Genomic DNA, 15,499 nt, shown 5'->3' on the forward strand with positions numbered 1-15,499 from the left:
TCTCCATGTACAGTCGCCTCTCTGAAAGTGTCCGCTTTCGGAACTGTAGGAGAATATATTTCAGAGAAATAGTCCCCCCACTATCATATCACTATCCTCGATTTGGTCGTAGATTTTATTTGCAGATTCGACTCTCCGCCTTGAATCTGGCCGCTGTGAGAAACTATTCGTGTATAGAAACTACATATATATATCCGTATTCAACTACATATATATATATATTCGTATTCAAGTATGATTGTTGTGGATCTATACAGAGGGTTTGAAAAAATTATTAACCGTTCATTGGTGGGAGAACGACTAAACTCTAAAATGAGGAGAATGGACATTTTCAGAGTGCCCACATAGAGAGAATTGACTGAATAATCTAACAACTTCCACTAGTACAACTTAACACATTTCTAACAATTAAAAATGTTTTATTATTCATTACAATCGAAATATCCAATTTACATATTAGTCATAAATAATTCCCGACTTCTATAAGACTATTAAATATAAAGCGACTCGTGAGTAACTGTTTCGATAACTATTACGCTCAAGGCTTTTCGTCCATATACAAAATTACGTACATTACAAGTTACCTTTATACCTGGAAGTACAAGTACTACTACTGCTACTGCAACAACTACAACTACAACTAATACTGTTACCTTAACCTATCTTCTTGGAAGCTAAAATATGTATGCTCATCCCATCGTACATTTAGAAGGAAATTACGTAGGAACAACACGCTCGCGCGTTCACTCTCCTAACCCAGCTACCGTTATATATACTATATAGCCTATACGTTAGATACTGATGTTAATATTAACTCCAGGCATCGCTGCTCTCTTACAATAACCCACACCACAACTAGCTTACTCTACATCTCTCTCTGTATTCCTTACCTATCCGTTCTTATAACTATCCTGTATCCTCTTAGAGTATCACCTGAAGCGTGTCTGAGGATCCAAGTTTCAAACCACGTATTCGAAATCAAATATCTATTTCTAACATGACACCTGTGTGCTCATCAATCCAATTCAGAACTTAAATTTTACGATCATTTTTTTTTTATCATAGCCATAAATAATGGACACAAATAAAAAATGGAACAAAAGTGTCGAGTTAACTCACGCGAAATAATATCTGATCAATTTACCAAACTGTTGATTTTATCGTTAAAAAATATCCAGAGACAATAAAATAACGACGGGGTTTACCACCCAAATCAACTCGTTTGCTCAACTTTTCGTGCACATGATATGAGTTGATAAAGTATTTTAATATTATTATTATTATTACTATCATTATATTTGCTATGGTTATATCATTTGTAGATATAAAATTGATTGGTAAAAAATGATAAAAATACAGTTTAAATGAATCGCTTGAACAAAAAATATTTTTTTTTTTTTACACATGATTCATTTCAATAGTGAGAAATTTTGTTTTTGACACGTTCGGTTGTTTTAATCTATGACTCAATATTTTAGAAGAAAGAACTCGAGTAAAAAAATTTCAAGCCAACATAATAATAAATAAATTTTTTGTCGGCACGAAAAGTGACCGACAAAAGGCTCTGGAAAAGAACACATGGGCCAAAATTAATTAGACTGATAATTAAGCCTTAAAATCGCCGAAGTTTAGCCGACTACTAGGCCTAAAATAGATCGACTCAATTTATCGGCGAGTTTTCGGCCAACTTTCAGCCTTTTTCAATAAAACTTTACGGTTTCACAGTAATTTTGGTCAAATTTATCCTGTTAGGCTGATTTCCGGCCAAATATTTTTATCCGGAAGTTTATTTTTTCAGGAAAAATACGCTGATTAATAATTATAATAATAACAATTAAAAAATAATTTTGCTTGTAAAATATTAGTCAGTGTTGTGATTTTCATTAATTGCAAAACAACTAGGTCATGATAAAAAAAGTTACTCTACTTGATGAATTAATTACTTGCAATTTTAAAATTATTTTGAATAAAAATTTAAATTTCAAAACAACTATTGTAGATTTTTATTTTCTCTCACTAAAAAAATTATTTTTTTAAAATAAAATAATTATCACAATTGTTTAAAATAATTATTTTCAAAAAATTCATATCTATTCTGAGGCAAATAAAGTTTTACTCCATGTAAATTAGAAGTTAATTTTTATTTTTTTTTTCACCAAAAAAAAAAAAAAAATAAAATCCACAATACTAATTTTGAAAATTTTAATTTTTATTTATTATACTCCATTTTTCTCCAGAAAAACTTCTCAGTGATATAAAATAAATGTAAACAATAATAATTCATTATCAAGTCTTTTATTTGTTTGAAATCATTTAAAAAAAAAAATACAGTTCACAATAACTTTAACACTTTTGTTATATTTATCCTTTTACTATTTGCGATAAAATAAAATAGAAAAAAAAAAAAAAAAAAAAAACAAATACAATGAAAAAAAAATAATAATAAAAGAAGAAAAGAAATAATTTTCTATAGTGAGAATATGTCAATCATTTTTTATATAGAAAAAAAAATAAAATAAAATAAAATGTAAAAAAGTGATCGTACGTTTTGCCCTCAGGAATTGCAATCGCGAGCGTCAAACACCTACGCTTATTTCACTGTATAATAGACTGGGGTAAAAAGCACTACAATCGCTGTTGTGCTGTAAGTTGTAAACTATTCTACACAGTCTATTACATGTAGAAGTAACCTATTGAGCTTTAAAATAAGTGGTATAGGTAGATAGGAAAGGCGGTTATTGGTTGAGTTGGTAGATGGATGAAAAAAGCGAGCAAAAGAGTATGGATAGAGACTTGTGCGACTTACGATGATGCAAAGCACGTAACTCAGTCTCCTTCTTAACCGCACTATACTGTTATTTCTTTCCCTCTTGAGATAAAATAAAAGTGTATGAGTAAAAAGAGAGAGAGTATTATGTATTTATGTGAGTGAGTGAGTAAGTGAGTGAACGAACGAGTGAGTGAGAGATTCGTGAGTCGAGCTAAGCTGAGAGAAAAGCGTGAATAAATAAAAGATCGGCAACGCCTATATTCCTATCCAACGAAAAGCTTTGGCGAGCGCACTAGCTAGATTATCCGGTTTAGCTCTTTTCGATCTACGCCATTCAAACTTTACTAAAGTATAACTATAGATAAATATTACATGAATTTTTTTAAAAATATAACTTGGAGTCTACGTGATGTTATAAATAAATTTTTTTCATTCATCATTTTTTGAAAAGGGGAGGGGGCGTCGAGTCCTGGAAATTTATTCGAGATAGAGTAAAATAACTTCTACCCGATGCTCAATATAATTAGCGGCTTAGGGGGGTCATCGTGCCCCAGTCTCCTTTTTTTCAAATAAAATAAGACAAAGTTAAAAATTTGCGGAGTGAACGCGGTTTGAATCCGAAGTCAATTCGGAATGAATGCGAGCGGATGACTTTATATTTACTTACATCCCTTGGAGTAAAATTCAATCTGAAGGAGAGTTTATTTTAATATTAAAACTTTGAATCGGAGTGAATGCGGGTTTAAATAAAATCCAGATCACTCCGAAAATACTCTGCTGGAAAAATAAACTCCCTATTTACTCTGTTTTTTCTAAAACTCCGGAACTTTAATTAATGGAATGAATTTGAATTTAAATAAAATCTATGATAACTTCAAATATCCAATTTTTTACAGTGCACTTGTAGAGGAAGAGGGGGGGGGCAAGTGGACCCTTTAAGAAATAAGGGCTTATATGTAACATAAATGTCAGTCCATTTTGCCTCCAGGGGTCAATTTTACCCCACTCTCCCCTAATAGGAGAAAAGGGTGGTAATGGGCCCCTTAAATTTTGGGGACCATGTCGCCCCCTCCCTTCCCCTATTTAAATTTCCCAAGACTGAAAATATTTTTAAGAAAAATAATAGTTTAGGGTAAAGTACCTCATTATCAAACTCTACCAGAATTAAACCCCCTGATACATTTTACAGCCATAATTATTTAAAGACCAATAATTATTAATTGTTTGTCAAACAATTCATTAAATCCTTTATATTATCATTTTAATGGAAAATTAAAGGGAAATGATTACTATCATTTTGCTACAAATTTACGTATGAGACGGGATTATGTACCTAAAATATTTATTCACAATCAAGTCAATTCTACTTCAAACAATTTATGTAACGTTTTATAATTATAAATAACTATTTACTAATAATTATTTATTCAAGCGAATTATTTCGGCATCAAGTGAATTAATTAACTAATAATAAACATCAGCCATTATTTAATCACAGTGCGCTATATAAATAAAATATTACAAGTTAATACGATATTTATAAACAATTATGGTTTAAATTAAATTTGCACGTTAAATTTAATGAGAGCATAGTATAAAATTATGTACGAAAGACGATTATTTTTAATTTTTAATGACACACTAAATAAGCCCTCTTAAAATTTAATATTAGTTTAACAGTTTAACGTAACTTGTGTTGTGTAATTCCCATAATTTTATATAAGCCCGTTAACCATAACCCATTGACTAGCTTGTTACAAGTCTGTCTGACCTAGACGAGAAACTTTTACTATTAACGGCTGACCAGTTCTCTACTTAACACAGCCATACTTCAATATGTATATAGATGTAACTCTACTTTGTACATATATGTATATATATGTACATGCATATAATAATAGTACTCAGAGCGCAGTAACACGATTGTAGTTACTACAATATACCTTTCCACTAACAACTAGTGGATACTCTCGTCTAGTACTCTCGCTGGTCATATTTACTAATTATTCCTGAACAACATTGCAGCCATATATAATAGTTAGTACTAATTAATATTTTTCTTTACTCAATAATATTCAAAAAATAAAAATAGATAAATTATTTTTAAAAAAATTTTTGTCTATTCGATTTTGAACCTTTTTATTATTCGATAAATTTAATTGGAATTTTTCCAACAGTGAAAATCGGATTTTATACATTGTTATTTGCAAAAACATTCCTTCAGATTTTTTTGGCAGAATTAAATTATTAAAGTATTTAAATGACCAATATTATTGGTTTCAAATAATTTTCCTGCAGATTTATTGATCGGTTTTTAAGTGTAATTTTTTTTCTATTGAGTTTGACTCAGCAAATCGATGATAAGAAAAATGTAACCATAATTTTTTATTAATATATGGAAATTTTGAGATTATAAAACTCTGAGTAAGCTCAAAATTACATCTAAAAGATTTAAAATTTTTTTTATATTCATAATTTAGTTGGAAATGAAAAGTTTGTTGTATACTTTTCTCATCATTCGCATTAAAAAAAATCTAATTTTTAATTTTTAAATAACGTAAAATATATTTTGTTTCCAATTAATCGATTCAATTCTAATATAAAAATTATTTTTTTTTTTATTTTCTTACCAATTGAGTTATGGTTCTAAAATTATCAAAAATGAAAAATTTTTTAACAGTACCTACATCCTTAAAATATCTTCCTAATTTGACTTACAAATTTTGAATGTCCCGCCCTCCTATTTAAAAAATTTCTGACTTAAAATTCATAAAAAAATTTACCAAAAAAAAAATTTATTTTGCTAAAAATCTCAAAATACCCATCTTACCCCAGATGTCTATTTTTCCCCACAATACCCCACGCAAAATTCCTCTCTAAGATGATTAAAAATTAATTTTTCCGTAATTTAATAAACTGAAAATTTCAAAAATGAAATTCAAAAAAAATTTTAATTAATGCATTTTGAATTCCTAAAAAAGTATGTAATAGTCTTTAGTGAATGTTATAACGTCCTTTCAAGTTAGTTGTCTAAAAGATAAGCCATTGGTCCACCCGCACGTTAAGGTTGGGATAAGATAAACCCCATGCTTCAATAGTAGGAGCTGGAAAACTAGGTACGACTATAGAGACCGATATAGAGCCAGAGTTTACTAGACAGAAAGCCAAAGGGATAGAAGGAGATAGCTCGGAAATATACCACCACGTATCCGATGTAGCTAAAGGATATGTAACTATATAACTATATACATCTTACCCTTTTTCTTAAAGAAAACTTTTAACCCGACCTCCAATCTCCTTTTCTGCATCCTGGCTTCTGGCTATACCTGCCTCACAACTTTCTTTTCTCTAAACTTGTTCTTTAAACTTCTTATACTATTTCATTTTATACTTTTTTTTTTTTTAACTATTTTTTTTCCCTTCATACACCGGACTGGCTTTACCTACTTGACCTGTCGTCCTTTTACCAATCTCTTGTTCGTTCAAGCTTTGACCTCCAATCCTGTCATCACGAGTGCGTCACGAGTTGCTTAAAAAGCTCTTAAATTACTTCCTACTTTTTTTCCCATTCATTCATATATATTTCATCTCTACGAGATAAATATCTCAATTATCATAATTTTTTAGTATAAATTAATTTATTAAAATAGAACAGAGATAATAGAGCAGTGTTTAATGAATAAGAGTGTTAAAAAAAAAAAAAAAAAAAAAAAAAAAAAAACGTTAAATGTTGAAGAAAAAATAAAAAGTAGTTGGTTATAATGAGGAAAATGTTTTAAAAATTATCAAGAAATAATGTTCTTGAATATATAAAATTTACGGTGTCCTTTTCATTGTGAGTACAACAATAGCAGGTGGAAAAGTATATGTACAAGCACTTTCGCGAAATGGCTGGCGCTTCGTTGCGTATGCAATTACGTTGAGTTTTCAAATGAAAATTCTACCTCTCTTGATTCTACGCTACCCAACCATACGACCGACCAACAGTTGACCAAATTACATACTACATTATATTAAATTCAAAAAAAAAAATTTGTATACACATATATATTATAATTATGATAACTGCTAAAAAGTTAACATCAATTTTTATTTGTACTTTTTTTTAAATTATCAATTAAATTTAAAAATTCAAAAATCGTACGAGTCTGAGTATTTTTTATAAATTAAAAAAACAATTTTAAATTAAAATGGACTATTTTGACATGTCTTGATGACTGGTCGTTGAGCTCAGGAGCGTCAAAGAGGAGAAGCTTGTCTAAACTCGAGAGCAAAGCAATTCATCGTGGTTGTCCAGTGATCACGTGGTATTTCAACTCGGAGGAAACTGTCCTAGATCACAGATACATACATACACACTCAGACATAAAATACGGTAGGAAAATACGAGAGATACTTGAGATAGCAAGTATCTTCAACGTATATTATGGTTGCAGTCAAGAGGCTCTCAAGTATCCAAAGTCTAATCTTCACTTTCAAATTCTCCGTATACGGTGATAAATTCTACATTCTCTATCTAATCATTTATACACGTCGCTTTATTTTAAAGTAATATTATTTGCTTACATTATTTTGCATACCTCAAGCGCGGAAATGCTGAAGGTGCTTTATGATCGATCTATTATTTTCGACTCATTCACTCACATTTAATTATCCCTACACTCTCACGGTTACTCTAAAATGAGATTAATTGCATGCCAATACAAAATTAATTTATTAAAGAATAATTTCGACCCAATATTAAGTCAATTGATTACTCCATTAATTAAATATAAATTATTTTAATCCCAGAAACGCGACTTGTCAATTTTCGTGTATGAAACAGTAAACACGATAACTCTCGATAGACACAATTAATTAGCCTAATTTTTTTTTTTTTACCTTTGTAATATTTATCACAAGAATCCTAAAAAAAGTCACTGTCTAAATCCTTTTAATTTAATTGTAATCAATTAAAAATGTAAAAGTGATTATTCACGAAAAGTTTAGCTGCCATTTTTATTTTTACTATTATTATTATTTTTTTTCTCCATCAACTACTGACAGCAGCACTAGCGTACCAGTAGGATTGAAAAAAGCGACACCTACGACAAAAAGGCGGGATATTTAAAAAAAATTTTAATTGAAAATAAAAAAATCAAATTAATAATTTAAAAGTTGGACAAAAAAAATGAATTGATAATATAAAATAAAAATAATGATTAAAAATAAAATGAGTGATTGAGGTGTGCGCTTTTGAATTTTCCAAAACTTTTTTTTCTTAAAAAACACAAAGAAATAGGAAATTAAGTGAAATGGACTAGAATTAAAAACAAAATTGTTGTGCTCAATTTCCGTAGTCTAATGACCAAGTGGTTGGTCGAAACACACAACGAAAAGGACGATGCTGATATTAAAGCCCGCGACTTTTAGTTGTACACTAGGTTATACTGTACTGTATATTGCACACGCTAGCGCTTACCACTGGCTCCAGCTCATTTTCATTTTACCTATTCTATCTTGAACCTAACTAACACACTATATACATACATATACACATATATATATTTGCTAGTTGCACTTTGGTGCAGTAAATTGCAATAAGGCAAGTAGCAGACCAGTTAATGTTCAGTACTTACACAGTACAAAGATATCTTGTAGCAAAAGTTTTCGCAGATGTGCGTATTAATGAGGTAACCTTTTTTTATAGAGATAATATCACGAAAATGTATGTATACTAGATAAAATTTTAATTAACATTTAGTAATTTGAATAAAAAAAAATGATTTGTTACTAAAAATAATTAATTAGTGATAAAAAATATTAATAGTAAATGATATATATATAATAAAGAGTAGATGTCATGCATAATATATGATATAGAAAGTGAGGCGTTGATAAGAGGTCTGGGACGATCTTCTTCCGCGTTGCCAGCAGAAAATTATTCGACTACGGTAAAATGTAAATTGGCTAAAGTGCAAAGGACGAGGGATGCGAGGGGTGGGCTAACTGAAGAGCGAGAGTGGTAGGCGTGAGAGACGGTAAGTCAAGCTTGCTTGTCAACGTCATACTATCGCGAATACTCTCAAGCCCAAAGGAAAGTAAAAGGAGTAAAAGAGCTGAGGGACACTCGTCAAATTATTCCGCCGCGAAGTTTAAAAAAACGATGAAAAGAAATATTTATATATATTAAAAAAAATAAATATAAATTATAAAGTATTTTTTCTAAGAAGATTTAAGAGTGTAAAAAAAATAAATAAGTAACCACTTAAATCGCGTCGTCAATTCTGAATACAATTTGTACAAGATGAGTGGCGTACAGTCGACATCATGTGTATAATATGTATACGACAATTTTCGTAATAATTCACGCTTGAGCCTCATCATTTTACCAATATTAATCCACGACATATCATATCAGCCTCGCCGACTTGCGAAACTGCCGGTGCAACTCCTCTATTTTACTTGTCATATCACATTTACCCTCCCCCCCTCAACCCGAACCCTGCTCAACTCTCCCCTTCTTCTTATTCGCGTCTATCCTTGCCTCGGAGTGTAACATCAGCCAGCCACCCACATTCAACCTACCGGAAATATCTCCAATGCTTTCCGGCTCTCACGACTCACGGAATCTCCGCCGCTACGATGATTAACGTCACGTGTGCCTTGTTGAGAGTCATATACGGAGAATTTTTATTTTTGCGGTTTACAACCGCCAACTACCGAGAGAGTAAGTGAATAAAAAATAAAGGAAAGAAAACCACCGGTTATAGTTGAGAAGATATATGTACATAAATATACACGTGGATATAAATTTTAGCAACGTGTCATCCGCATGTTCTCGGGGATTAAATGGAAACCATTGTAGCATATGCGCAGTCACGATACCAAATGCAACATATGCTAACTCATACTTTTAATTATTTTATTTTAATATATTTTTTATTTCAAATATTTACTTATTAAAGTAAATAGTTAAAATTTTAATTAATTGTTAAATAAATTCTGGTCTTTGAAAAAATATATATTTATATAAATGGTCGAAATAAAATATCGTATAGACAATAAAATAAAAACAGTAAAGACTACGCCCTTGACGGTGCCATTAAGACTAGATACAGTGTAAAAGCGATAGCCACGATCATCGACTCTAGGGGTTAAAACTACTCTCGTTTCAAGATGCTTTAGATATACCTCCCCCAAGCACTCATGGGACTTAGTACACGTAACTTTTCTGACTCACGAGAAAAATCCCCTCTTTCTCCCTCGCTCTTTTATTCTCAATGATATCCTCACTTTTTCACTTCCAGTCTTTTATTTTTTTTTTTCCCTCTAACTTTCTATCCCTCCGCCCATCGAGTTACAAAAAGTAAAATAAAAATAAAAAAAGAAAATAAAAAATTACACGACATAAAATAACAAAGAGAGAAATAAAAACAAGCCTAATATATTATTGTATTATTTGTTACAGGAAGTGCTTATATCATCCGATGGAGCGCACCCCAGTTGATGGTCGTGGCAGTCCAGTATATCCTGACTGGACCCTACATGCCGCCTTACGTGCCTCAGCACGTTAATTAACCACCATTAATCATCTCTCTCATCTTTATGCAATATCGCTACTCACAACACACAGTGGCACAAATTTAAAACGAGTGATATTTTACTAAGTGATAAAAATCAACTCTAAAGACCATATTTTTTCTCATGGTAAAAAATCAACTTTTTTATCTACTCCTCGATTCGAAATTGTTCATTTTTATACTTATTTATTTATTTACTAAATAATTACTATGAATATAAACCAGTGTTACATTGAACCGGATAATATTCATTACTCTGCATTAATTCAGGAAATTCAAACTACACTAGAAACTCTGGTGGCACACCCACGAGCTAGGCTGACAGAAGGCGTAAGATACTACTGAATTTACAAGAAAATTCATCGTGCAGTTGATTAATGTTTTTTATATTAAAAATACTTGCTATCATTTTATTAATTAATTTGCGCTGATAGTTACACTCTATATATTTAATTAAAAACACTGTAAGAAATTGGCGGAGTGAATGCGGAACAGATTACTGTTTATTTATTTAATTCCCTCGAGTGAAATTTACTCTGAAAAATTTTTTTGAATTTTTAAAATTCGGTTCGGAGTAGAATTCACTCCCAAAAGAAATTTATTTTAATATTAAAACTCCGAATCGGAGTTAATGCTGATAATAGAATTTGTAATCACTCCGAATTCACTCCCAATTTTTTACAGTGCATCCGACAAAAAATTACTTAATAAATTTTAGTAAATTTATAACGACACTTAATAGACAATTAACCCTTCAGCACCCGTGTTATGAGTTTTATTTCTCACACTGGACTTCAAATATTTTTCTAAAAGTAATTTCAAATGGAATGACCTAGTGAAATTTTTTCTATCTTTATAAAATTTTATGCTTTATTGTTTTGAAATTTAAAAATTATTTCGAACATAATAAATACTCCTAAAATATTTGTTTTGAAAAGCCATGAGACTTTTTCTCATCACGCGAGTAAAGTAAGGCGTAAAAATGAATACGATTCGGCTCAGTTCAGACAGTTCCGAATCTTTTCGGCAATCACTGCCATTTTTTTCAGTCGTTACATCTGTCATTACATAGAAAATTCATAAATAAAAACAAGTAAAATATTCAAATAAATTATTATTACGTCATTACTGGAAAAATGTATAATATTTTTGTTTTATTTAACTTAAAATTTACGATATGCCGAAGTATGAGACTTTTTCTCATCACGTGGGTAATTTTTTAAGTTGCTCTAACGCGGGTGCTGAAGGGTTAAAGACGTAACGGATGCCTTTGAAGTGAAAAAAAAAATAATTTAAAGAAGATTAATTTTATTCAAAGCCATTGTAATAATGACTATTTGATAAAATTTTTTTTTCTTTTTTTTTTTTAATGGCCAATAAGAGACAAAATGGACTGAGATTTAATCATGTACATTGTACTAATAACTTGACGTTTGGAGGTATCATTGCGTAATCTATGTAGCACTGGCCGGATGGGGGATTATGTTAAGCGATGCGTGAGCGACCACAGTCCATGTTTAGCCAAGCGTAACAGAGATACTGCTCAGTGACGCTGTTATATATCGCGGCTAACGCTACCAACGACGACGAAAACGCGCATTTAAAGCGTATCGAGCTATACAACCATACTATATTAGTATATACATATATGTAGAGATACTATATGCAACACTCATGACACGCATTACGATTAATAAGCATAAAATCGGCCACCGGCTGAACTTCACACGGTGGAACAACCACGCTATGTGAATTTCGCTAATTTACCCGACGTGTTTATGTGATCACCAGCCATTTCAATTTTACTATGCCAGATATTTTATACTAACACTTTTTTTTATTATTATTAAATTTTATAATAACTCTAATTGTGATTATTTTACCTTTTAATCCGTATTTATTTATTTTATTGATAACAAACATTTTTTTATCGATTTTCTATATTTTTTTTTTTTTTAATTATTTAAATTAATAATTTAATTTTATCATTAATATGTGCAATAATAATTTAAAAAATATTTCAATGATTAAGCTAATTAGTTTATTTTTAATCGTAATTTTTTAACGAATTAAAAGGTAGAAAAATAAATATCACAAGTTGTACAATCAATTAATTAGTTATGCTAATTTAATAAAATAATAATAGTAATAATAATGAAATTAGTTACTGAATTTATAAAATATATTATGATATATAATTTATATAAAACATTAAAGCCTAAGAAAAAGGACCTAAATTGATAACGAAAAAAAAAAAATATTAATTGTATTGTATTGTAATATTTATATGAAAAGTTTATTGTTTAAATATCTCTCTTTATTTCACTGGCATTAAATACGTCAGCCACGATTATTATTCTCATTCACATTCTATTTTCATTTTCATTTCAATATTTATATAATACAATAAACTGGGACGAAGGAATAAAGCAAAAAATAATAAAATAAATAAAAAAAAAAAAAATTATACGAATATACATACACATACACATGTAAATAATATATCACGCGAGTTATGAATGCGAATAACAAAACGGAACATCACGCGGCCTACAATTCCGTATAGGAAATATAAGTAAATCAATAACTAGATGAATGGAGGTGAAAGACAAAAGGACACACTCAATTGGTTTTAATAAAAACAACTCATAAGTTCGAGGCTATACAAACTGACATAAACTAGAAATTATGAAAAATTTAAACAATGAATTAAAAAAATATATAGATATATATAAAAGCCCGCGGTATCCTACAGCACATCGATCAGGAAAAAAATAATTGATTGTAAAAAATTAGCGGAGGAAATTCGGAGTAAATATGAAATGATTCCGGAATAAATACGGAGCAGATGATTGTTTTATTTAATCCCCTCGGAGTGTAATTTACTTCGAAGGGGTTTATTTTAAAATTGACTCCATTCTGGAGTGAATGTGAATTTGAATAAAATCCAGATCACTTCGAAATCACTCTGCTGAAAAAATAAACTTCCATTTACTCCGCATGCAGATTAATTTTTTTTTAAACTCCGAAACTGTCATGGAGCGGATTTTGATTTTTAAAAAAATCCGTAATTTACTTGTAATTTATCACAGTGTAATAATAATTAATTAATTGAATTGAATTGAATATTTAAATTTTGACAGAAAGAAAGTGACTATTGGATATGCCTAGGAATTTTTTTTATTATAATTTATATAAAATAAAATTTATATTAGGTAAATAATAATTATCGTCGGTACGATGATTTTATAAGATAAAAAAAATGTTGAAAGTATTATTGCTTACTTTTAATATAATCATTATATCAGATGTTATTAAAATAAGAATTTCACAATATTTAAAAGTTAATAATAATAAATATTAAATTTTAAAAATACCTTTTTTGGTGCTCAAAGTAAAATTTCTTTTTTTTTTTCTTTTTTTTTATTCGGACAAATTTTTTTGTGTTAATTTTTTTTTTTTTTATAATTGACGTCATTTTTTACTTAAATGAAGTAAATATGAATTATTGTTATGAGTTATTATTTTTAATTTGAAAATAAAAATATTAATTAAAAATTGTCCGAAAATTAATTAATAAAATAAAATAAAAAAAGTGATAAATGAAAATAAATTAAAAGGTATATAAATTGCCAAGGTGATTTTTAAACTTTGTGACGTAATTGACATCCCAGATATTTAAAAAAATTAACAATAAATAATACTATTAATAATAAATATAAAAAAAAAACCTGTAAATAGCTCAATGTATAAACTTTGTTTTATTTACGTGTATAAAAATTATGAGAAAAAAAAACTATACGTTATTAAATATAACTGTTAAAATTAGCTTGCTATTGAAATGACGAGTCAGTCGTTAGTGTGAAAAATAAAATCGTTGTGAGAGATGAAAATAAATATTTAAGTCACGTTAGTAACAATGTAAATAATAATTAACAGGAAGTAATATGAATAAAAATAATTATAATAACTATTGATGTGACAAGTGCCAAATCAATAAGAGAAAAAAAAAATATTAACTAACAGCAGACGAATAAAATAAAATAAGATTTTCCTGCAAATAAATTTTAAAGCTAATTCCGTACTGGAAAATTACAAACGTGCAATCAAATGTTAATAATACCCTTTAAATCTATAATAAATATAGACATATTATTAGTATCATTAATTATAAGATTCTCTTAAAAAGCATCATATATATATAGATATATATCGTCGTTCTTAGTAGAAAACCGCCTAACCATATTCTTTGAAAAATGACTTTTCTGCATTTCCTGTAAGCATCGACGTTCAATCTCGAAAAAAATTGTGGTTCTACTAACCACAACATTGTAGTAGCGAGTACTCTAATATGTATTAAAGGATACTACATAAATAGTACTGACGTTACTACACGTGTGGTTGAGGTTATTCCAAGTTGCAGTTGGCATTGTTTCAGTCCAACTTGTAGTAACCTCAACTACAGCTGCTGTTGAAGCAACTACAATTTTTTTTTTCGTGTAACTATTACCATTTTGCAGTAGGAAATTATTATCATACTAGAGTACGCAAGCGCGCGCGTGTCGTTTTTGATACATTTATGTTAATCTATATTTTCATGTCGTTTGCATATATTTTGTTGTTTTCGACCAATCACATTACGAATAGTTTGGCTTAACATATATTTCATCTAAATTTTATTATAGGATTTTATGTGATAATCATTATCAGGTTTTTATGTAAACCATTCAGTCTTTTCTTGTATGATAATATTTATTACTGCCAATAGTAATAATTACCATCTGTAGTTGGATTAGCGAGACTACGTTTCGGATATTTTCGGTTTTTACCCCCACCATCTAAATTTAATACCTAAGACATTGCTCCTTGATGGTGGGGGTAAGAAACCGAAATGCAAAGTCTCGCTAATCCAACTATAGATAGTAACGTTTCATATATCTGAAAAACAGTTAAGTCGCGTTATGAACCTGCCTGCAGGGGTGTATGGGAATATAATTCTAAAAAGTTCTGTGTCTTTACTTTTACTCAGCAGTCGAACGCCATAGCAGAATTTCCCTACTTTACAAGCGTGTTAGTCTTTAGATGATTATTTTCATAGTCTAGAGGGGGAATGTCTTCAATAGAAATATAAGTCGACGAACTTATAACGCGACTCGACTGATTCTGT

At 29.6% G+C, this 15,499-nt stretch overlaps 1 protein-coding gene across 2 annotated transcripts in view; it reads left to right on the forward strand.

Annotated features, from left to right (window-relative positions):
• Positions 1–10,424, forward strand: part of LOC103574180 (lachesin) — a 201,721-nt gene extending 191,297 nt beyond the window's left edge. For both annotated transcript variants that reach the window (XM_014439900.2, XM_008553579.2), the window contains one exon: positions 10,221–10,424. In XM_014439900.2, coding sequence (XP_014295386.1) covers positions 10,221–10,330 — 110 coding nt within the window. In that variant the 3' untranslated portion in view covers positions 10,331–10,424. The remainder of the gene's footprint in view (positions 1–10,220) is intronic.
• Positions 10,425–15,499: the final 5,075 nt, after the last annotated feature.

This window comes from Microplitis demolitor, chromosome 7, assembly GCF_026212275.2.
Source record: "Microplitis demolitor isolate Queensland-Clemson2020A chromosome 7, iyMicDemo2.1a, whole genome shotgun sequence".
Classification (NCBI taxonomy): domain Eukaryota; kingdom Metazoa; phylum Arthropoda; class Insecta; order Hymenoptera; family Braconidae; genus Microplitis; species Microplitis demolitor.